At 38.6% G+C, this 25,035-nt stretch overlaps 1 protein-coding gene across 2 annotated transcripts in view; it reads left to right on the forward strand.

The window, feature by feature from the left end:
* The first annotated feature begins 312 nt into the window (after positions 1-312).
* The window catches only part of LOC310639061 (bombesin receptor-activated protein C6orf89 homolog), a 29,695-nt gene continuing 4,972 nt past the window's right edge, over positions 313-25,035 (forward strand). Inside the window, exons 1-7 of one of the 2 annotated variants that reach the window (XM_083360452.1) lie at positions 313-364; positions 5,640-5,846; positions 7,217-7,382; positions 19,156-19,307; positions 19,405-19,544; positions 22,535-22,661; positions 23,573-23,696. In XM_083360452.1, the coding sequence (XP_083216578.1) occupies positions 5,658-5,846; positions 7,217-7,382; positions 19,156-19,307; positions 19,405-19,544; positions 22,535-22,661; positions 23,573-23,696 (898 nt within the window). In that variant the 5' untranslated portion in view covers positions 313-364; positions 5,640-5,657. The other variant, XM_083360453.1, reaches the window with a different exon arrangement.

A 25,035-nucleotide genomic window follows, 5' to 3' on the forward strand; every position in this document is an offset into this window, starting at 1 on the left:
TTATGACTTGTGGACTTCAACTCCCAGAATTCCTTAGCCAGCAAAGCTGGCTGAGGAATTCTGGGAGTTGAAGTCCACAAGTCATAAAAGGGCCAAGTTTGAAGACCCCTGCGGTAAGGAATGGATATCCCCAGAGCGCGGTCTGCGAAACCGGCAAATGAAAAGTCCCAGTGGCGCTTTGAGAAAAAGGGCCGAACGGCAGATTCTTAATCCCGAAGAGGAGCCGCTGCGGCGAATGTGCTGCTACGAATTTGAGGCCAGGCTTCGCCTAGACTCCGGAAGCAGGAAGCCCGGAGTGCCGCTGCTGGACTCTCGGGTCCATGTTGGATCCACGCGACTCGACCCCGCCCGGGCGGTTCATGGGGTGAGACGGCGTTCGCGCACTCGACAAGCGGGAGAGTCACCGCCAAGCTTGGACCGAGGCTGTGGCTGGTGTGGGGAAGGATATTGGCAGACTGTATCTCTTGGGGGATCCAGGGAGGGGACGGGCGGGAGATCCGCGCCGAAGTGGGGGGGTCGGGAGCGAGAATCAAGAGTGCAGGAGGGTAGGCGTGTTTGAGAGGGCAGCTCGAATGGCTTTTCGAGGACTCCTGGCTCCTTGCTTTGTGGCCAAGTGAATTATATATAGGGCAGCCTGCAAGGCCGTATGCACACTTCCTGGGAATGAGCCCTTCTTTGAGGTTATAGCAGGGGTCAGCAACCTGAAACAGTGAAAGAGCCACTCGGAACCGGTTCCCTCACAAAAGGAAAAACTGGGAGCCGCAAAAAATGTGTGCGCGTGCACGTACATGCGCACATGCGCAGAACAGGGTTTGACTGAAGAGTGGAGCCAAGGCAAGATATGCACCTACCCTGCATATTTGAATTGATTGGTTGAACTTTTTTAGTCCCACTTTTTTTGGGGGGGACTGCACATGGCAGAGGACCGGGAGCCGCAGGAGACGGCTGAAAGAGCCGCATGTGGTTCCGGAGCCGCGGGTCGCAGACCTGTAGGTTATAGGGATGGACTTCCGAGGAGACATGTTTCAAGATTGGTCTGTTAAGCAAAAGGGAACCAGGTGGAATGGAAAAACACGAGCCCCTTTACCATTGACTGCCGGTAGAGTGACGGTAATTCTCAGAAACGAAGGCTCTAAATTCAGGTCGGAGGCTTCTGACATGGTGTATTCTTTGCTAGAGACCTGAAACGGGCTTTTGAGAGATGAGGATGTTTTTTTGTATTGAGATCTGAACAGTGTCATGTAATTGAGGAAAGTCCTAAATCTAAATTCTATATCATGTAATTGAGGAAAGTTCTAAATCTAAATTCTGTATCATGTAATTGGGGAAAGTTCTAAAGCCAATCTCAGTGTATACATGGTTGTACCTCGACAATAAAGGTTCATTCAGAAAGTTCTAAAGTTCTAGTGGAAATCGTGCAGTTGGATTTTGCAAGGCTTTCCGCTTAAGTGATGTTACTTAGCGCTAGGCTGGCTGGCTGGCTGGACGGATATGCACAGAGAGTTTTTTTAAAAATAAAGTACTGCCTTTACTATCTACCATAATTTAAATTCTTGATCCTGATATTCAGTTAGTGCATTCAGACAGTACAGTACCATAGTACGGTATGTTCCAGGACTCCAGCAAAGAACGTAACATGGATTTATATGGATTATACCTCAGTGTCATTCTGTCCTATAAAGTTTTGTATTCCAGTTGGTCCTTTTGACAGTGTCTTGTAATGTATGAAATAGCATTGAATAACTTGTTGACATTTTGAATATATTTAACATAATCAAAAACTCTTATGAGCATCAATAGCAGCTGGCATCAGAAAAAATTCTGGTAGTGAGAATCCTTTGCTTTCCAATGACACTGGCTTTTAGTTACCATCATTCCTAACTTTGGTAAGGGGTCAATGTAGCCCAAAAATATCTGTGTGTGTGTGTGTGTTCCCCCCAAAATAAGACTTACCCTGAAAATAAGCCCTAGCTTGATTTTTGGCCGTGGGCCTAATATAAGCCCTATTCCAAAAATAAGTTCTAGGCGCACTCCTAAAAATCAAGCTAGGGCAGGGGTGGAGGGGGTGGAGCTGCGCCATGTGCTCACCCATTTATATTTGGACTGCTGCAGCTAGGCCTCCCATGGCCCAATATGTGTCGTGCTGTTACCTGAGTTCTTCTTTGGCCACATGTCATGTGGCATATCGCACTGCTGCTGCCACTTGCAACACAAGGCTCATCACATCAGTGATGCCGTTGCTGCTGATTGTGCTGCTGCCGCCGTTCACACCACAAGGCTCATTGCGCTGATCACGCCACGAGGCTTGTTGCACCGCAAGGCTCATTGCATTGATCGCGATGCTGCCGCTGCTCATGCAGGAGACTGTGCAGCTTGTCTCACCAATTGTGGTGCGAACAGCAGGATGAACCTTACGCTGCAAGCGGGAGCAGCAGTGGCACAATGCATCACGTGGCATGCGGCTGCAAAAGAACTTGGACAGGGGTTGGTGTGGGAAGCCTGGCTGCAGCAGTCCTAACGTAAGACATCCCTTGAAAATAAGACCTGGTGCTTCTTTTGCAGGCAAAAAAAATAAGACCCGGTCTTATTTTCGGGGAAACACTGGGTACCTATTCTGTACTATTTTCCACAAGAAGCAGTCAAGTGCCTGAGATTTATTGTGAAGTAAACAGATAGTGTAATATTAAACACTCTAAGTATGTCTTCTAAGATCTATATCTGTCAGAGGGAGTTGGCATCTAAAACATTTCAGTTCTCACTGCTGAATTTTAGGAACAGTAGACATGTGTGTGGGTGTTTTTGTTTGGTTTGGGCTGGTTTTAGAACACAGGTGAGTGGCCTGGAATTACAAGATGTCAATTCAACAAATAGTGGATAGAATCTGAAACTGCATGCATTATAGCAGGGCTGAATAACCCACAAACAACCTGAGATGTGCCTGCCATCTCCAGCACTCTGTTTTCAGCTGTAGGATATCTGACTATCGTGACACTGAAATTCAGTTGCACAGTGGCTGATTTTACAGCCATGTAGCTTTCATTCATCTTTGGGTTTTAAGTGTGAGAATAGGAACACAAGCCTCAGTGAGGCAAAGCATTCCCATGCCCTCTGTGGGACCTGTGATAGCTCAGCACACTGAGTTGTATCCCCAGTCCAAAAGAAATTGTCCCCTCCTGCTTCATAAGTCTTTTCATTTTTCTATTCTAGCACTTGCTGTGGTGCTCAGAGCTGTTACAGAAGCTGAATAAACTGAAGCTCTTTTTTTTCTTTCATCATTTTTCAATGTTTAAAGTAAGGAACATTGCAACAAAAGTCTACTTATTTATTTTATTAAATTTATCTCCTATCTTTTCTTCAAAAGCTTAAGATATACATAGTAGCCTCCCCTATTTTCCCCACAACAACCACTCATTGTGCATTTTGCAGAAATGATTGTTATTAACTATTTAGAAAACCATTTTGTTTCATTAGACATTTGCATAGGAAAGAAGGTTAGAGGAAGTATATAGTCTTGTGGACCAATATCATGTGAAGCGGTGTATACGTACACTTATTTTTCATTCCCCTGCCATATCTGAAATCCCTTTCAGAGTTCAAGATAAGCATAAGTGATGGTTCAATATATATCCACATATGTGGATATCCACATATCCTCATTACGTTGCTCCCGACGTAATGTTTTTCCATCAGAGAACAATCCTACTTGCAGAAGTCACATGAGTCATGACCATGTTATTTGATACCCATAAATAGCATATTTCTTAAATGAAGAAAATATTGTATTAATGCATTTTGTAAAAGTAAATATAACTTAACAAAAGCATGTGGAATTTTACTCCTCTGTGCATTTCCCTTTCTTTGGGAATTAATGCTGGTGCTGATTTGTATAAATGCTTAGTGTTTTGTGGGGGTAGATGCCTGTCTCTTATCTTCTCAGCATCATATGAGGAATGGAAAGTTAGAAGATTAAAACAATGAGGAAAACATTATTTTCAAATAACACTGCATATATTAGCATATCGTTCCATCTTGTTGATATCCAGACTATTTTGGTCTTTTTCCATTCATAGAAATAGTGTTATTTTACTCCATTACATGACTGCATGGTGTTATCAGACACCAGGACCTTGAAGATTCCTTTAAGAAGGATTCAATGTTCTAAATATTTTCTCTTCTCGGAAAACATGTTATCAGATTTTCTGTTGTGCAAGTATGGGCCGCTCTTGGTATTATATTGCTAAGTGCCATAAATAGAGCAGTATCTTGTGGTAAAAGAAATGACTGAGTTTTAGTAAATAGCACTTTTTTGAAATATTTTATGTATAATATTAAGGAATACTCTTCATTTGCATGGTTTGAGTATTCATTGACTAGAGATAGTGTGGATCATATCTGTGTCTGTTATGACATGCATATAAACCTTTGCATTTGCCATAGTGAAATTACTTTGCATTCTGAAGTTCTGACTCCTACGTTTCACTATTTCTTTATTAATTTAATTTAATTTAATTAATTCAATTTATATACCGCCCTTTTCCTGAAGGACTCAGGGCGGTTTACAGGGCAAAATTAAAACAATACAATATAAAAATTAAAATAAAATTAGATAGATAGATAGATAGATAGATAGGTCGGCAGTTTGGCGGGTCGAATCCCGAGTGCCGCGTAACAGAGTGAGCGCCTGTTACTCGTCCCAGCTTCTGCCAACCTAGCAGTTCGAAAGCACGTAAAAATGCAAGTAGAAAAATAGGGACCACTACGGTGGGAAGGTAACAGCGTTCCGTGCGCCTTTGGTGTCTAGTCATGCCGGCCACATGACCACGGAGACGTCCTCAGAGAAGCGCTGGCTCTTCGGCTTTGAAACAGAGATGAGCACCGGCCCCTAGAGTTGGAAATGACTAGCACGCATGTGTGGGGGAACCTTTACCTTTACAGATAGATAGATAGATAGATAGATAGATAGATAGATAGATAGATAGATAGATATAGATATATAGATATAGATATAGATTTTTTTATTTTTATTTTTTTTAATCCCATTTATATCCCGCCCTTCTCCGAAGACTCAGGGCGGCTTACAATCTAAGCACAAATCAAATGTGCTTAGCAATAGCCTTCATTCTATGTATATGCCTGCTTATTAGGGTTTTCACACACACCCCAAGCGGCATTATTACAAAGTCAGCTTATTGCCCCCAACAATCTGGGTCCTGATATAGATATAGATATAGATATAGATATAGATGCTTTGTGTTTGATAAAGTAGTATAACATACCATTTTTGTTCTTTGTCAACTATTATTCATAGGCAAGAAATAGCTGCAGTATATCTCCAGAAACTTTAGAGAGTTACAGTAATTCTTGATCTGCCATTTGTGTTTAGTATAAAGAAAAGAGAACACACAATTGTTGCTCGATAGTATGTTTGTGGTTTACTGAGATTAATAAAATGGCTTTATTTCAAGAATCTAAATGCTGATGCCTTGATTCCATTAATTACATATTTGAATGAAGTAGACTTGCTACTTGCACTGCCAGATTGCCAGGCTTACTAGAAAGAACGTACTGTCTAATTTTGTCACCTTCCTTGAGGCACTGGAATAGATTCTTTCTTAACTGTGGTGAATTTTCCCTAATAGGATTTTTCATCAGAGGACATGGAGCTTTCGGCCAGTGAACTCAGCATTTATGATAAACTTTCAGAGACTATTGACTTGGTGAGACAGACTGGTTACCAGTGTGGCATGTCTGAAAAGGCCATTGAGAAATTCATCAAACAGCTCTTAGAAAAAAATGAACCACAAAGGGGACCCCCACGCTTTCCTCTATTAATGCTTCTCTATAAGGTAACACAATTTTGGATTCTCTATGTTCTTGTAGAAAGTGTACAGATAGTCCTCGACTTACGACCACAATTGAGCCCAAAGTTTATGTTGCTAAGTGAGAAATTTGCTAAGTGAATTTTGTTCCATTTTATGACTTTTGCCATATTTGTTAAGTGAATCACTGCAGTTGTTAAATTAATAACAGTGTTGTTAAGTGAATCTAGCTTCCCCATTGGCTTTGCTTGTCAGAAGGTTGCAAAAGATGGTCACATGACCCCGGACACTGCAACCGTCATAAATATGAGCTAGTTGCCAAGCATCCAAATGTAAATCATATGACCATGGAGATGCTACAACAGTCATAAATGTAAAAAATGGTCATAAGTCAATTTTTTCGGTAACGAGTGGTCACTAAATGAACTGTTGTAAGTTGAGGATTACCTGTACTGGAATTAGAAATCTACATAGAATGAAATACCTGTGAATATGATTAGATCCATGGTTCTCAGATTTTAGGGTATATTGATGTTAATTTGTGCAACCTCTCTTTTTCCTGTGATAAAAAACTAATGATTTCATTCTTGTTAGGATTGGATAGGAAATAAATATTTATTACTTATTTTTATTAGTGACTTGTTAATATATAGTATTATATATTAATATATAGTATTATATATCCCTTGGACTGCAAGGCGATCAAACTGGTCAGTCCTAGAGGAGATCAATCCTGACTGCTCTTTAGAAGGCCAGATCCTGAAACTAAAACTCAGATACTTTGGCCACCTAATGAGAAGGAAGGACTCACTGGAGAAGAGCCTAATGCTGGGAAAGGTTGAGGGCAAGAGAAGAAGGGGACGACAGAGAATGAGGTGGCTGGATGGAGTCACTGAAGCAGTAGGCGTGAGCTTAAATGGACTCCAGAAGATGGTAGAGGACAGGAAGGCCTGGAGGAACATTGTCCATAGGGTCGCGATGGGTCGGACACGGCTTCACAACTAACAACAACAACAATATATAGTATCACACAGTATCTCAAAAGTTGCAAAACTACTATGGATTTCACAGGTAAAATGAAGCAAAGTTGTCTTTTGATAGTGCTCCTGCCATTGAAGCTTGCCAGGACAAATCTGGGTGGTAAGCCAAGGTGAGCTTTTGGCAGCGGCCCCTTTTTGCTTGCAAAGCCCCTGATCAGATTTGAAAATATACAAGGGAACAAACCAAACTGACACCCCCCCCATAATGTCCCCCTAGTGATCTCTGACCCACACTTTGAGACTCTCTCAGATAAAAATTTACAATAACAATCATTTATGCTATCATGTTTATTGTATTGGAGAAATGTTAGACGGAATTAGTAATACTAATGATCTTATTCTTATCTTCTCTTGCAGGGATTGGTTACCCTGGGAGTAGTTTTACTAACAGCATACTTCATGATCCAGCCATATACACTTTCACCATCTGAAAACACACTCACCAAAGCCCATCCATGGGGTTCCCTCTTTCATCATATCCGGTTGCTGCCATTACCCATTACCAAGAAATACATGATGGAGAGTAAGGAAATTATCTAAGCATTTATTTCATCATTAAACTAAAACAGCTGGATGCTTTACATGTGATAAATGCAGATGACATAAATAAAAATCACTATTTAGTTCTTTATTTTTAAAATAACACTGCATTCTGCTTTTTGTGAAAAGAAAAAGAATAACTGTTAAAAGTCAAATCTGCTTGCAGTAAACATCTCCTAATTCCACTACACTCTTATTTTTGTAACAAAACTTAGCAAATTAGCTATAATGATTGTGTTCTGATGCTTTATGCACTAAATAGTGTGGCAATCTAATCAGGTATTTTTCCTTAAGCTAAAACTATTTCCTGATTGATCTTAAAAGCCTCATTTTGAAGATTTATACATTTAAGTGCATTGAGTCATTGATCAGTAACTAGATTACTTCAGTTCTGCATTTTTGAAGAGTGAAACTTAACCTATTATCACTGAAATCTTGTATAATAAATTTGTATCTCTCAAAATGTATGCAGAATTACTTATGCCATTTCTAGTCCGGTTTGTACAATATGTTTTAGAAAAGAAATAATTTTAAAAAGATTAAATTTCTAACATTTTGTACTCAGCCTTTATTTATTCATAGACTTGAAAGACTTAATTTGGTAGTTACTTTATTTCCCATTTTTCCTGTAGTCTTCTACTTCTTTCTACCCTACTTCAAAGTACAATTCCTATTTTTTTTCCTGATGGGTGTCACTATGATTGACAGGCTAGCAATAGCAGCTTTTCCTGAATTGTGTTACTCATTACATTTAAAAAAATTACTTTTGCATGTCTGCTCACAGCTTTCAGGATCAGAAGAAAAATACATTAATTTTTCCAGCAATTTTATGAAGCTTTCATGTTCTGGAAAACTTGGTTTTTCACCATTCTTGTTTATGCATATGGGTAAATTATATGATCACTGTTGTAACTTCATTGTACTACTGTTTATCAACACGTACAAGAAGGCTAATCTGAGAGAGCTGATATGATATTTGCCACTTGGCAAAATTTTGTTTGTACTTGGACTGTGACAACTCAAAGGATCCAGAAAGAGAATGTGTCCAAAAAGCAATTATTTTCCCAGGGGAATAGGTGGTTTGCTTTTCATTAATTGAAATGTAAAAAGAACACAGTTTTTTAAAAAATGGGAATAAATTAGTCAACAGTTTTCCTTTCTTACCAGAAAGTCATAACACTGATATAACAAGTAACCAAGGTGTAATACACACGAGTAAAGCTGTCTGAATTGAACATAGTTGAAAAGTCATTACCACTGAAGTGCCTTCTCAATTAGGATAAATAGAAACATTATCATTTTAGAATATTGCATTCAAACATAATCAGGGAAAAAATATTCCTAGGAATATTGGCTACTTAAGTAATGATAAAATGATAAAAAATAAACAGCTAATAAAAAAATAAACAGAAGATTCTGTAATTCATTTAATAGGATTATTTTCTATGGACTGGTGGATGTTCGTAGCAATAAAAAATAAACACCAGATTCTGATTTATATCTTTTGCTTCAGAAAACATATCTTAAATGGTTTCATAGTTTCTATTTCTGGAGCTACTCTCTAAAGATATTGAATATGAATGTGTCCAAATCTCCTGTCTTTAAAGGGGAGATTATTTGGTACATGAAAACAAAAGAAGAATTCAGGCTGTACGGTACAGTTCCAGCTGTCTACTTAGAAAGGTAGGTTGTATCTGAAATTTCACAGAAGGAAGCAGCTAAAAGGACAACTGTGCCATATCATGTTTTATTCTTTTTTGTCTCATGTTGATTTGTTGTATTGTGGTCAGTGATTGTAATAAAGAATTGAACTGAAGTAAAAGAGCAATTTTGAAGGGAAAAAGGATAGTTGGAAAAATTGTAAGTTACTTTTCTGCCTCAGGGGACGGGACCTGCCTTTTGCTTTTCATTCAAGCAGCTTATAACACTCAGGTTCTGTTACCCATATTATATGTAACATATGCCATTTAAAATCTAATTATATTTATCATGTCTTGGAAGGAAGTCCTTTTTTGTTCATTGGGACATTAACATTAGTAGCATATGAAGAATTGCAGCCCAAATTGACTATTCTTTCAAATTAGAATTAGAAATGATTTCTCCCCCTCATATTGTTATGTGAGGTGAGATCAGGGATGATGCGTAATTCTGCGTATTAAAGACATTTTTCAGTTTGTCTCAAGGGTTAACTCACTCCTTATTGAACAGCATTCTTACCATAGGTGTAAGCAGCTGTTTTTCTTACATGTTATCTGAATAATCTCCTAGAGTGTGATAGAATACATAGTGATACAAATAAATGAAGAGGGTAATAGAGAAAAACCTGTTCCCTCAGCTTTTCATATATGTTTTCTCATGTTTTATCTGCTACAAATCATTTTATTTATAAAATTTATTGGTCACCCATCTTACCATAGGGTAATTCTGTGCGGCTTACAGTTACATCTAAGTGAAAAAAAATTAAAATCAAACATTAAAACCAAAGACAAATGGGGGAACGGAATGGGTGTGTGTGAGGTGGGGTCTGTTATAACTCAACCAATCACCTCCATTGTGCACTCCATTATGGATGCATAATCTTAAACTGACAGGAGGGAAATTCAAAAATAAGAAAGCATTATTTCACAGAAAGAGTCGTAGAAGCTTGGAACCAACTTCCAGCAGAGATAGTGGGTCAGTCATCAGTAACTGAGTTAAAATATGCTTAGGATAAACACATGTCAATCATCTGTCAAAAATTTTAAAAAATTAAAATAGAAATAATTAAAAACAATAAAGCAAAAAAAAAACCCTCAAGGGGCAGGCTTGATGTATCACTAGGTCTTTTACTGCCTTCAGTTATCTATGCTGTGAACTGGAGGTTAAATTATTGTTTGCCATTTTCATTCTGTGAGCTCAGAAGAAGCTTTATAAATTAGCATTATGTGGAGATATTGGAACCATCTTTGAAAGAAACAGCATGTGTGAAGTCATTTCACATCTACCACAAATTGATATTTTCTTGCCATTAGTACTTGGGTTGTGATTAAGCTAGAAAAAAGGCAAGATTGTATAATGCCTGAAATGGGAGCTCCCTTTGCCCTAATTTTAATTTGCTATATTTTCATTATCTTTGAACAACCGTCAAAAGTGTTGAAAGCTTAGTGGTCTGGAATCAAAAAATGTATGTCGTCATCCAAAACTGCTTACAAAAAGTATGGTTGGTCTAATTCATTCAAGGTGTCAGAATCAGGACTACAACTTGCACTTCAGTTCTCTCTTTGTTTATGGGGGAAATGCCCATCCTTCCATCACATTTAAATATATTTCAGTTATATTTAAGTAATGTATATATTAATTTTATAATTTTATAAAATTTTATAATTTTATAAATCCCAAAGAGAAGTAGATTTAATTTAAACTTTAAAATATGAAGACTGACACTGGAGTTGGAACGTGTCCCTTAAGAACATATGTCAGCAATGTCTTTGAATTGCTCTGATACAGCAAATACAACTGAGAATTAATTATGTATTTTGACATGTAGGCACTTACCTCAATGAAATTGTTTGGAAAATGGGGAACAGGAATTGTCAGGTGAAAAATAACTTTGGCTCCTAACAAAAGAGGTTCAGATATTTTTAGAGGTATCTGATTTAAGAGGACGATTTAAGAGGACATGGGAAAGTGCCAATGAAGTATTTAGGCTGGCTCAGGAGCAGAGTTCCTTCTGGCCAGTGAGCTGTAACTGAAATCTAAAGGATTGTGGTTTGAGAGGAGTTAAGAGTGATTTTTGTTTTTGTTTGTTTTTGCTTTTTTGTTTTTTTTTGTTTTGCATTTCAAAACCTTTAAACAATACTTAAAAATCCTAATTTATGAGCAAGGGTGGGGTCAGTATCCATTTAGCTGGAAACGTTTGCAGCAACAATCCCTTTCTTTGGCAGCTGCCTTTAGCCTTAGGTGTTTGACTCTTAGCCAGTTTCCAGGGCCTTTTCTTAAATCCATTTGGATGATCTCAATTAGGTCTGCTCTAGAGCATGTACAGATTCCCATTGCAAATGAATATGTTCTTTTTAAGACCCACCAAGAAATTGCCCCAAGAGGATGTTGTCTTCTTGCATAACCCAGCTGCAGCATCCTTCCACCACTATAGTGTGAACTATAGCCTGATGCCTCAGAGCTATCATCAGGGTTTAAAATGCTGCCAAGCTTGCTGAATGTTATTGCGAACAGCCCTTATTATTATAATCTGGAACCTAATAACAGACACATGTGTTGGGACATAGTTTTTTCATGGACAGCCTGCCCTTTTAAAGATGGGCGTGCAAGTTCTTTTTAACATATTTTGGCAGTTGGTCAGCAGGAGAATTGTTTGCTTGTAATTTTTTGACAGCAGACACATTATTGTGGGAATCTGGAAAGCTGAAAGTTCTTCTTTTGCATTTAGGATCATTTACTGTTTGTATCAGGTTTATAGATAGCTCTACATGAGTGATTCTTTGGAATATTGTCCGCCTTATTCTAAAATAAGGATTGCTGTGCAGTGTTTAGTTGAGATGAGACTTACTCTAAAATTTGTTGCAGTTTTGCAATCACCATTTGAACGTTTTGTAATAGTTTATTATTAAGCTGTGAAGAACCACTTCACTACATACTAAAGAACTTACTGAAAAACAAACTATACAAGTTTTATTTTGTAGTTGAGATTTGAAAAGATATTTGCTACATTTCTAGATCACTGTGGAAAATAGCCTAAGATATACTTTCCCAAAAATATAGGCAAATCTTCTCTCTTTAAAGTGATTACAGTCCCTATGTATTCTTTTCTTTGTTGCCCTTTGCTGACCTACCTGTTCCAGATTAGGGATTAAAATAACTATTCTGACTATAAAAGAAAGAATTTTTTTAGTTATGAATTCATGGAGTGTGGTTGCTAATTTTGGCAGGCTTGCTAGCCTAAGAGGAAGTTTTCCTTCGTTTCATTGCTTCAGAATTGTAAGCATCAAAAGCATATTATAGACATCTGTGTGACAAAAAAATATGCCATTTTGAATCTAGTTTGCAGTGAACCATGACTGCTGTTCTTACCAACTGAGGTGATTTGAGGCTAACAGTACTAAACTTGTGTGACTTTCGAAACTGAGGTTTAAGAATGTTGTGGTTTTAATTAACTCCTCATGTCTGGCTTTATGTATTGAATTTCTAGCCTTTGTCTAAAATTTTAAGTGTTTAGAGCAAGAATGGAGCCTAAGAGAGTTTGTAGAAATTACTAAACCTAATAATGTATTTTAATTGTGTTATTAAATAACACAAAGGTTAGTCTCTGCTATAGCTACTAAATGACTTTAACACCCTGTTCATCTGAGAGGGCAATGTCAGGAGCATCAGATTCAACTCTTTGTGCTAATATTTTTGTTTACATTCTGCCCTTAACAGTGGCAATGAATATGTTGTTGGAAAACCTGAATAACTGGGTTAGGGATAGATTGTCATTAAGAAAATTTATTGTGGTCACTAAGAGTTGACTAATGCAACTCAAAATTTGCATTAGTTATGTTTAATGAAGGCAAGAACTGTGTTCTACTTTGCAATGAATCTGAATCATTTAATTTTTCTAATTGAAAGATAATTTTTCAACACTCTTCACACCATTTCTTTTGGCAGAATAATTACTCCACATATTATAATAATGTTTAAATTTTATGACCAAAGTATATCTACTTTGCAGAGCAATGACTGAATTGAAGACAGCAATTAAAAGCACAGCGTGGCTAATAGAGCTTGTTTGCAAAATTTCTTTGGCACTTTTTGAGCAGTTCAGATTGTTGCAGTCTATATAATTTTTTTTGTTAATCTCTGTAGGTTCTGTGCTTATAATCCTTGTAGCATCCAGTAGACCTTGGCTGCTCTCAGAAAGCTAAGCTTGGTAGGTAGGACCTCACTGCCCAGGAGTTGAGCTTAGCTAGAGAGAGTCTCTCCTTTTTATACTGTCTTAGTGTATCCTTGTGCTGTATTTGTTCAACAACATGCATGGGGAATATTGGTTCCATTTTCTAGCAGCAAATGTTTCTTCTTTGGAAGTAAGAAAACAATTTGGCATGGAAAGGCCCTCTGCAGCATAACATTTGCACCTAGTCATGCCAAGAAAAAGTGTGGACTGTTACTGGAGCTATGCAGGGTGGAATACATATTACAGTTTCTGCTGCTTGAGTTATTGAACTATGAGCCAATCTTTGGAAAACATGTGTAATCATGGAATTATTGGGCTTACTCAATTCCTAATGTACAGAAAAATTTTAAAGTTGAGGTTACTTGAGCAAATGTGTAGCAAGATGTAAGCCATATGGAATTATATTGGTTTAGAATGAATTTTATTGCTGTGATGAGAGCATTTGCCTAGGAGTTGTAGAGGATTACCATTCTGGCTTGTTTGTCCAGTATATATGATTCTGAGCAATATTTTTTATCTGGTCTAAGGCAGGGGTCTTCAAACTTGGCAACTTTAAGACTTGTGGGCTTCTGGACATGCTCGCTGGGAAATTCTGGACTATGAAGTCCACATGTCTTAAAGTTGCCAAGTTTGGAGCCCCCTGGTCTAGGGCAAAACCGGACACATTTAGACACACCTCAGTCAGTGGACTGAGTAGTGGGATCTTTCAGTAGTTCCTGTTAAAGTGCAAGTGTCTCACATTATTTTTGAATTTCCCTCAGTTTCGAAAACAATTTTTATTGTGATACAGTAAAATGTGAGAAATGTCAGAACAAAATCCATTGAAGGCGAATATGTTCAATATATAATAAAGTCATAAAATTGTAGAATAGGACAGGGCTATTTAAAACAACGTCCAACTTCCTGCTTAGTACAGGAATCCAAATTAAAATATCCCTAACAAATGGCTGATTACTACCCACTTGAACACATGCTAGAAGTTTATCAGCTCTTTGATACAATAATTAGTTCCATTGTTAAGCTGTTAATATTCAGTAATTTTAGTATTCAGTTGAAAGTTGCATCCTGTAGCTTAAATCCATTCTTTTCTGTCTGACACACTGGATATTTTCTATGTGAACAAAAAGAAGAGAAGCATTAACTACATATATAAAATAAAACAAAATAGAAATTAAAAAGGGTAGAAGAAAAATTAAATGGTAAAATGACAAGGTAAAAAATGAAATCGATGAATATGAAACAAAAAGTTCAGTTCAGCAGATTAAACCATTTAACGTGCGGAGTAGTCTTGATCAAACTTTGCATATTGTTGATTAAAAAACCAGTTCATACAGTATATAGAAACACATGAACATATATCTTCAGTCCCAGTTCAAATCTGGTATAGCAGGATCAGGAAAAAAACTTTTCGTTTTTTCAGTCCCAGACCATACAAAATCCAGTTCTTCATTCTTTGATATATTGCATTTATATAATTTAACAACATATTTACATTTTTACCTCTGAATTCTCCTGGCACCATGTTGGCAATTTTATGTATGGTAAATCAAAGTCCCAATATAGGAGTCAATATGTCCTTCATAATATTACACTTTGAACATTCAGAATTGAAAGCCAATTTTTCTTAAATATGTTTAGGTAATTGCGCCATAAGATGACAGGATACAAATTTAATATTTAAAATTAATCATCCAATCTTTAAAATGGTATTCCAGTTCATTATGCAATGCACATTGCAAGTTTTCCATTTTCTATTTCTATCTTGTTCATACATTTCCATTGTCATAAAAAATTAATTGTGACTTTGGAAAACCTCAAATCTTTTCTAAGTATATTGTTAATTTCATGTTAAGAATTTAGAATATTTGCATGTTGTTAATGTACCAAGTTGACACTGGACGCTTGGGGAAAAAAATAAATTTGAAACATTGCCATTCAGCAGTTATTTAAAAAAATCTCAAAAATTCATATGTATTTTTAGATTCCTATTAACTCTCTCTGTTCCTTCACATCCTGGAATCTAAGTGCCTTACATACCTCTTATACTCTCAGATTCTTCAGCAGGAAGCTGTCACCTAATCAGCCATAGGCATATGAGCTTATTACACTTCATGCTGCAGCACACGGTCTCTTGGAACACATTTTTCTGCTCTTTTATCCTTAGTGAACTGCTCTCACAAACTTTTCATTTTTCCCATTTTGCTTCAGATATAATTATATGAAATGTTATTTAATTAATCACTATATGTATATCCTACCTTTCTGCCTTGTTCAGTGAGAGTCCTGTGGTCACACATAAACATGTTTCAAGCAAAATTAATTAAAAAACTTAAATCCCTGTTAGCACAGTCCCTACCGCTACTCCAGTCTCCAATCAACAGGACTAGCTAGAAAGTAATACAGGGGAGTAGAAAATTTTTAATTATTTGTGTCAAATGGAAAATTGAAATAAAACAAGATTTACTAGCATTGAAATATCATGGAGAAAACCAATAATGTTCTGGAAATTGAGGGTGAAGTTTGGGTATGACGGTAAGTAGTTAGGTATAAATTTTACTTTGGTAAACTTCAGGAGTATATAAAAACGAACTGTATATGCTTTGTAGAAATACAGTCAAGGTAATATAGAATAGAGGATTAGAGGATTAATAGAGTATTTAATTTTTAAATATTCTAGAACAGAGGTCCCCAACCCCTGGGCTGCGGCCCACTACCAGGCCTTGAGCAGTTGGGAACTGGGCCACAGAAGTGACGGGCTCATGCGTGCATCTCCATTTGTGCAAGCAGTGGGTGCATGTGCCCACCATTTGTGCGGAACCATCCCCTCTCCCTCCCCACTGGTCCGGGAAGGTTGGGGAACTTTGCTCTAGAGCAGGGGTGTCAAACTCAATTTCATTGAGGGCCGCATCAGCATTGTGGTTGCCCTCAAGGGGATGGGTGTGTGTGGCCTGGGTGGGCGTGGCCTACTGGGTGGGTGTGACCAGCTCTACATCGTTCGCATCAAGGGTGCCTATGGGGGCCTGGGCAGAAGTGGGACAGAGCTGAGGGTCTCTGGCAGGAGGAGGGTCTCTGGGCCAGGGCCAAGGCAGTGGGGGCCGTTCCCTCACTGTTTCCAGGTTGGCTTCGCGGGCCGCATGAAACCACTTCGCGGGCCGGATCTGGCCCCCGGGCCTTGTGTTTGACATGTCTGCTCTAGAGGGTACTTAAACAGCCATGCTGGCGCAGTGGTTAGAATGCAGTATTGCAAACTAATTCTGCTGGCTGCCAGGAGTTCGATTCTGACCGGCTCAAGGTTGACTCTGCCTTCCATCCTTCTGAGGTTGGTAAAATGAAGACCCAGATTTTGGGGGGCAATGTGCTGACTCTGTAAACCACTTAGGGCTGTAAAACTCTACAAAGTGGTATATAAGTCTAAGCACTATTGTTATTGTTATTTTATCAGATTTGTATTTTTAATCTAGGTGGTTCTCTGAAGGATCAAGCAGGTTTGTTATCCATCCTTTGTAGTGTACATAAACAAGATCAGCTATAACAGAGAGGATAAGGAAGGAAGATGCTTTGGTAATTACAGGTGTTGTACCAGATGAAAAATGCTATGATGACAAATCAAAATTGTACCTTAATCACAAAGAGGGATGCTAAATACTCAAAACACTAGAGTGATGTTAAAGTCAGTAATGTCTAGACTGGAAAAGGGGGAGGGAAGGCTGTCTTTATCTATGCAGAATGTGCTTCTTCTCTCACTTTTTGTCCCTCAAAGTCTAGACAAGGGTGGGGAACCTGTGACCCTCCAGATGTTGCTGAACTGCAACTTTTAGCTTCCCTTCTATTGGCCAAGTTGACTGAGTCTATTGGAAATTAGACATCTGGAAGCTAAAGATACCCCACCCAGGCAAAGTTTGAGACTCATACACTTAATCTAGAATGGTGGAGAGAAAAGCCACAGTTCTAAAAGCCCTGCCATGATCTTCAGCTCTAATTGCTGGATGGAAAATATATATATGTGCTGATATTTGTGCAGGTATATGTTATAGAACCAACATTTCAGAATAATGAAAATCCATAGTTAATACAACAATTGAGAATGATTGATCTTTACACAAAGCCATGATTAATAGAATGAGGGAAAAATTCTTCATTGGTGGTCCTTTATCATCCCATGACACTAGCCAAGAATAATTATTTTTTCAACTATACATTTTAATGCTATATTTTAAGTATAGCATGAAGCAGTGTTGGTACTTTTCTAAATAGCTACAAGGTAATCATACATAAAGCATGCTACACTGAAAACTGAAATAACCCTTGAATGTGCCTGGGCAGAGTGATAATCTAAAAGGAATGCAGGAGTGTAATTGGAAAAATAGAAGAATAGTTTTATAAAGGTCCAATTTATTTCCCTTGTGTATTTCTGTAGTTACATTTTATTTGCCCCGACCATTATTTTTCTGTTACCCCTTCCTCCTCTGTCCAAATTCTAACAAGGCCTTCCCTTTCCACTACACTTTTTGTGAAGTTTGCCACCTCTGAACAATAAAATTCAGACATTTTAAAAAAAAAAATGCCTGTTTAAAATTGTACTTGGCTATTATCCCAATAACAATAACTCTGAATTTATCCAACTGAAATATGTAATTTAAATTATAGCCAAACAAACTGAATAAAAGTTTTGAAACACTTTTGAGAGATTAACAGATCAGAAACAATTTAATGGTCTCTTTTAACATGAATTTCCATTGTTTGGTCCTAGCATGCACTTAGACTATAATAGAAATTGCAGCAGAGACTGAAATTTGTCATAGAAGATAAGTCTTTAGACACTTGCTATCCATAGCTTTGCTAAATAGTTTTCCTAATCTCTCTTTTATTAAAGCTATGTATGATGAATAGGAAAGACACATCTTTTACAGAAAGGCATAATGAAGCTCTTTTAAAAACATTATCTTTCAAAGAAATGCAAGGTTATGATCAGCTATTCTTTTGAAATAGTTTTAATGTATCTTTTCGAAGCAAATTGTATTATGATTGTTTTAGCATATATCCAGTAATAGTACATCAAGAATTCAGATTAATAAACTGGAAAGAATTAGCTATTGTGATGTTATGATATGCGAGAGGAAATTTTTCCCCAAAGAATAAAATGTCTTTCTTCTCTCTTCTTAAATATCGTTCTGGATATTAGTATATTGTTGCAAAAGGATAACAGATCCATATAGAAAATAATTTTCCTAATATGCAAAGAGCTCTGAACTGAATGAGTTACTTAAGTACTCTGTTATTAACACATTGGACCATTAAAAGATAAAACCTTGTTTATCTTGGGTTGTTGTGCAGTACCACAACAAGGCCCCTTGAGCTAAGCTGCTTTAGTCAAACAAAAGGATTTCCCCAAAGAATTGTAAGTGGTGTAATTTCATTGTACTGGTGTAATTATTATTGCTCTAATTAAATTGATTAGGAATCACCATAATGCCTAAATGTATTTTGCATGTAGTTAAACTACACCTTCAGTTTTACATTTGGTTATCAAAAATGTAAGTATTTATCTCTCTTAGTCATGGCTCCAACATTATCAGATGTTACCAAATTCCAAGAGTTGCTGGAAAGTAGACTATGAAATATGGCACTTGTGCTATTTCTGATGTGGCCCATATTGAGTTTAAAATTTCTTCCTTCATGGATTAGCCTTGGATGTTTTCACTAATCACTTGATATTCTGCAGCAGGTATAGAATTTTCAGGTTTAGGGTTTGGAATTGGTTGCTCTTTGCTTAAAATTGAAATTTTGAATGACGTTCACACATCTCTTCTGCTCTTTCTTTCCAAAGAATGTCCAGAGTGGTGGGGCTTGGACTGCAGACAGAATATGTCTCTAACTGCTAAGTGCTCTTGCTGCTGCTCCATGAAAACTCTTGTTGCTCCAGTTGACCTCAGGCAGCTATCAGAAAAAATCCTGGAAGGGCAGCCTCTCTTGATCAAGGTAACTTAATAGTATGGGGGGACCTGGCAGATGTTGGCAAATCTCCTGATATATGAAAAGACTTTTAATAAAAGCAATGTCATCCTTTTCTCATCAGACAGGACAGCATCGTTCTTATGCTGAAATGAAACATTTTCAGTCTCTCTACCCCGAATTGGCAAATTTTGTGATACAAGAGGAGGCAGCTGAGTTATGGAGCAGCCCTTCTAAGCAGCAACCTCCGTTTTCTGTTTTCTGGTGAGTTTGAGCTGTTAGAACCATCTCAATTATCTCTCTAGAATGATCTCAACAGTAGCCCCAGCTGACAATCAGTGAATATAACTTTCAGGAGTCCTGAAGATCAAGGAGTAGGGATGAGGTTCAGCACTAGAAAAGAGGTACAGTTGCTATCCCCATAATTTTCTTTTTTATTCTTTGAATTATCTTTCTTGATTGAAATGGAGAAGTGGTCCTGTCAATATGAGTCCTTCGGGAGAAGGGTGGTATACAAATAAAATTATTAATAATAATAATAATAATAATAATAATAATAATAATAATAATAATAATAATATGCTGATTTTTAAAAAAATGGGAATTGAATCACATACCCTGTTTTCCCGAAAGTAAGGCCTACCACGAAAATAAGCCCTAGTTTTGGGGCGAGGCACACACTTAAAAAATCAAGCTGGGGTGGGGGTGTGGAGCTACTCCACGTGCCCCACACCCACTTACCTTGTAGCCAGGCCTCTCCTCGCCAGCCCACTTCTTCTGCTGCGTCTTCTGCAGCCAGGGCTGCATTTTGCAGTCACAGGGCTTTCTAGAAGGCCCCTGCAGCCAAGAACCAAGCTATGGATTCAATCCATTGAATCCATAGCTCAGTACTCGGCTGCATATGCCTTCTGGAAAGGCCTGACTGGAAAATGCAGGCCAGAATGCAGCTGCAGAATGAAGCTGCTTCTTCGGCCCGGCAGGGCTGTTAATGCTGAAGGTGAGTATAAAAGACATCCCCCAAAAATAAGACCTGGTGACTGTTTTGGAGGCAAAAATAAAATAAAATAAGACCCAGTCTTATTTTGGGGGAAACACGGGTACCAGTACCGTGCTTCCCCCAAAATAAGCTCAGGTCTTATATTTATTTTTGGTCCAAAAGACCCATTAAGGGCTTATTTTCAGGGAATGTTTTAATTTTTTTATCATAAGGCCCAGGCCAGCTGGCGCCCCCCTCTGCAGCTGAAGAGTTTAGCTGAGCTGTGAAGTTGAACGCACGTTGCAAAGCAGTGGTGCGCCCTGAGTGAGGAAGCGTGAGCTTTGAGGGGACGAGTATCTGTATTTCCACGGCTCATGTGCAGAATTCACACCGCGCCTTCCCATTGGTATTCAAGGAGGCTACTTGTGGTAAATACAGATCATTTTTTTGAAAAATAAAGAGACGGACTACAATACTGATGATGAATACAAATGAAAAGGCAGTTTCCAAAGCCTTCCTCCACCACCGAGGGAAACCTGAGTTGCCTCCCAGAATGGGACATCTCGGGACGCCCAGCTTTCTTTCCCTCCTTTCCGTAGAGGAAGCTAAAGCCGGCAAAGCCTGCGGGGAAGTGCAAGACTGCCTCCAGAGGCTGCTTCGGGGTGAGGGTGAAAGAGAGAAGCTGATAGCTGAGGCCCCAGCCAGTCCCTACCCCCACCTGCCCACTGAATTTCCCAGTCCAGGGCAGGGATAGAAAAGGGGCAGTTTCTGCTTCCTCAGGCCCCAGCTCTCTTAACTTCCAGGCCACCTCACAGTGGCAGCAACAGGAGGAGGCAAAGTGGGGGGGGAGGCATGAGATCCGACCTGCCAAAAAACCTATGGTGGGACGGAGTGGGTGGGGTCTTAAGTAGGGCTTATTTTGGGGATAGGGCTTATATTAGGCCCAACCCCCCAAATCAAGCTAGGTCTTATTTTGGGGGTAGATCTTATTTTCGGGAAACACGGTAGTAGGCTGTGAAACTCAACAAAATGATTGTTTCCTCTTATTCTGGAAAATGTCATATTTTAGAGGCTATAGTAAGCCTACGTGGTCACTCACCCCCAATTTTTTTGAAAACAACAAAAAACACCTTGAAAATGGAAAAGGATTTTTCCTTCTCTGAATTTCTATTTCCCCCCCACCCTAGGTTTTTATATCTTTAATCTTCCCTTGAGTGAATTTATTTTATTGTTTCCATTCTATCAAGTGTCCCTTTATCTAGTTTGTTGACCCAAAGCTGGGATTTTCATTTTCTTTCCTGGTTGTGGAAACTTATTTTTTTTTTTAAAAAAAAAAGTTGTAGAACCCCAATCAAAAATCAAAGCTCTACTGATAAAAGATTGCATTCAAATGACCTTTTTCCCCTCTTTAATTTCTCCTGGAGTCCCATCAAGTTCTTGCAGGATCCTAAGTTCCACTGAACACAGTTGAGGAGCCTTTTGCAAATCTGTTGTTTGTTTGGAAGTTCAGTTCAATGTTAAATTCCTTGTTACCTTGCACACCAGGTTTTTCACTTCATATTTTGGAGTCTTCCAGTTGACGCGTTCTCTGGCAATGGGTTGGAAGAACGTGATGTTTTGAATAAATATTGCAGGACCGCTGTGGCTGATGCTTTGAGTCATATTTGGGCATTCCCTATTTATGAAATACGGTGTTCCCTATCATCCAGTGCTGTATTTTTAATGAACTTATGATGGACAGTTTGGGTGCATAGTATCTCAGTATGAATCATGACAAGTCTCCACACTGGGATTTCTCATGTTTCCCTGCCCTCCATTTTCCTAGAATGATGAGTAAGTTAGGATTCCCAAAGCCTTTCCCATGTGGCTTTGGTTAATGCTGGAGTAGGTGACGCCTTTCTTTGTTTTACTTGTTCAGCATTTCATTTTATAATAAGCCTCAGGGTTTTTCCCCCCTCAGACAGAAACTTTAAGATTATATCTGATCTTAGATAATACCAATCTCCTGATTCCCTGCCTATATTATTTTCTTGGAGAATATATATTATCTAAAGTTAGCTAAAGAAGGTCCACTTTCTAATCCAAATGCTCCTACCCACACATTGATATCTGATGTGTGTGTGACTTATGTGTGTTTTTTGTGTCATATAAGTTACATTAAGTCAGATATAGCCATTTAGGATGGCAAACAATGACTGTTTTGAAGTGCTTTAGGGCTCAGTAGCAATGCCATTGTGAGGTACCTGCTTTCTTTCTTATTCTCTGAAATGTCCCATAGGCAAAACCCTCAGAATAAATCTCAGATTCTGCAAGAAATTTTTCCCATCTTTTCTTCGCTGCTGTTTCCAAAGGACATTTCTCTAAAAAGCTGTTTCCTAATCCACCATCCACGGCTTCAAGATAAGGTTGGTGTGTTTAGCGTTAAAATATTTCTGCACTTCTTTTTATGCTTACTTTCATATAAGGAGCCTTAGGCTGAAAAAGAATGATTTTTTAAAAGCATTTGTATTCTGTATTTATGTTTAAAAGGCTCTGATGATGCTTTACACAGTAGCAGAACTAGAAGGTCTCATGCCCTCAGATTAATGATCAAAAAAAGATATGAGGTAGAAGGATGAGGAGAGAAAAGGGAGACACGTTCTCAGTGCTAATATTATTCTAAAAGGTTGATGGGGAAGGAAATGGCTTCCCAGAGAGGGGCAGAAGACATTGTCATCTTCAGGGCAGATAGTTCTGTTCTTCTTTCTCACAGAACTGTTATTTATCTTGTCTTCTGTGAGGAGAGAGAAAAAGTCCTTAGTCCAGTTGGTTATAGCAATAGGAAGAAGGAGATTCCAATGCTGGGCTGCTCTTTTTTCTTATAAGGCAAATGGTTAAAACAAACAAACATAAGTGAAACCCAATAAATAGCCAGCTCTTTGAGACAGGTGGAATGTTGCCGACCATTTGTTGCCGCTATTCAGACCTATACGTAATGGCATGACAAATTTGGTGTGTATTGCCACATGCATATAGAAAAGAGATGGTGCTCTGATTGCAACATTGTGCCTTCCATCTTGCAGATTTTGCTGTGCCAACGTCACTGGATAGCATCAAGCTTTAGATCTGCTTGGTTGACAAGATCCTTGAGAGATGGTTTATGGGGATCTACTTGTTTTTGGCTCTGGTTGATGTTGCAGAGGAGCTCTACAGTAGAAGCCATTATCTATGCCTTCAATTTCTCTGAATTCAATTTTATGTTTTCTTTCTTTCCAGTAAAACTATGAAAGGTTCTGGGAGATAATAAAATGAACAGTCCTTATTTTTTATTTTTCAGACATACAGACTGCAGAACACTTTTGTGGTAGGAAGTGGTCGGCTCAACTTATATGTTATTCCATCTCTCTTGTGCAGAGAACACTGCAAGACATTGATGGTAGAGCTAGAAGCTGGAGATATTGGTGAGAATTGATACAGCAATAGGAGCTTATCCTACAAATGGCAAATTAGCTGTAACTGTTGTAACTGTTACTGCTGGAAAAAAGCAAGCCATGGCTTGTAGCTCATGATATTTTGCCCTGCTAAATGCTTTAAGCTTTATAATGCAGTAACAGAGGAAATATATTCCACACCCTATCTGTTGGGAAAAACAATGAACTCTGTATACACTATGTGGTCTTCTAAATTGGCTTTCTACCCTAGAAAACTGCATTTGGCATTATAGGAAGTTTGTGTTGAGTCTGTTGCAGCAGCCAAAAGTCAAAGTGTTGTTTATGGGAAGGCTTCAGTATAGTAAATAATGTTGCTTCATTGCTGTACAAGGCTGGCCCAGACCAAACTTGATTGATCACTGCAGTTCAAAGAAGAGAATGTAGAAGTGCTTATGTATAAACATTATATTGAAATATAGCAAAAGTCAGGTAGGCAAAGGATGGGCAATCTTTTCAGGCAACGACCATTCTTTTTTAAAAATTACATGAACTTTTATCCTCGAAATCTCATACAAGAATGTTGGGGTCTCAGGTTTTGGGCCATTTTGGGCTGAGTTGGGGTAAATTCATGCTCTCTAGAGATGTCATGGATGTACTAGAATTTTGAAGTGCACTCTTGAGATTATTAGATTTGTTTTACGGAAGCCACTTAATTAAATTGTTCCTGCAAAAACATATGCTGAAGTAAATTTTTTATACTTACAAAGAAATCTTGCTGAAGCCTTAACAAAGTGATTATCTCTAAGCTGTGTCCTATTGTTAAGACCAGAACATATATATGGATAATTTACTGTTATTTAAAATATTGGTGGGCTTAGGACCACTACGCACGGCCAGCTCACCACCACCAAGTCGCCTCCCCCAACTCATTGGTACCAACTCATTGCAGGACAACTCAGCACAGCTAATTCGCCATGGGGAGAACTGGAAGGCAGCTGAAGGGAGAGCTGAGTGGGTGGGCGGAGATCAGAGGAGCAGCGGCCAGGGGCTTCTCACCAGAGGGAGAGCTGGGAGGGTAAGTGAGCAGGTGGGCAGAGCGCAGAATGGCAGTGGCAATGGCTGGAGGCTTCCCATTTTCACACCCTCTGCTGCTGCCACAAGTTACGGGCCTTTTAGAGTTTGGGTGTTTTGGCAGTGGCAGCGGTGTTTGGGTCGTTAGTGGTGGTGGGCAGGGTGAGTGGTGGAGATGCGTTGGAGGCCGGGTAATGTCCCATTTTCACATCCCCCACTGCCACTGCTACCAAAGGACCTGTGGCAGTGGGGTGTGTGAAAACGGGATGTGCCTGGCCTCCATCTCCTTCCGGCTACC

Source organism: Vipera ursinii (genome assembly GCF_947247035.1).
Source record: "Vipera ursinii genome assembly, chromosome: 3".
NCBI classification, from domain to species: Eukaryota; Metazoa; Chordata; class Lepidosauria; order Squamata; family Viperidae; genus Vipera; species Vipera ursinii.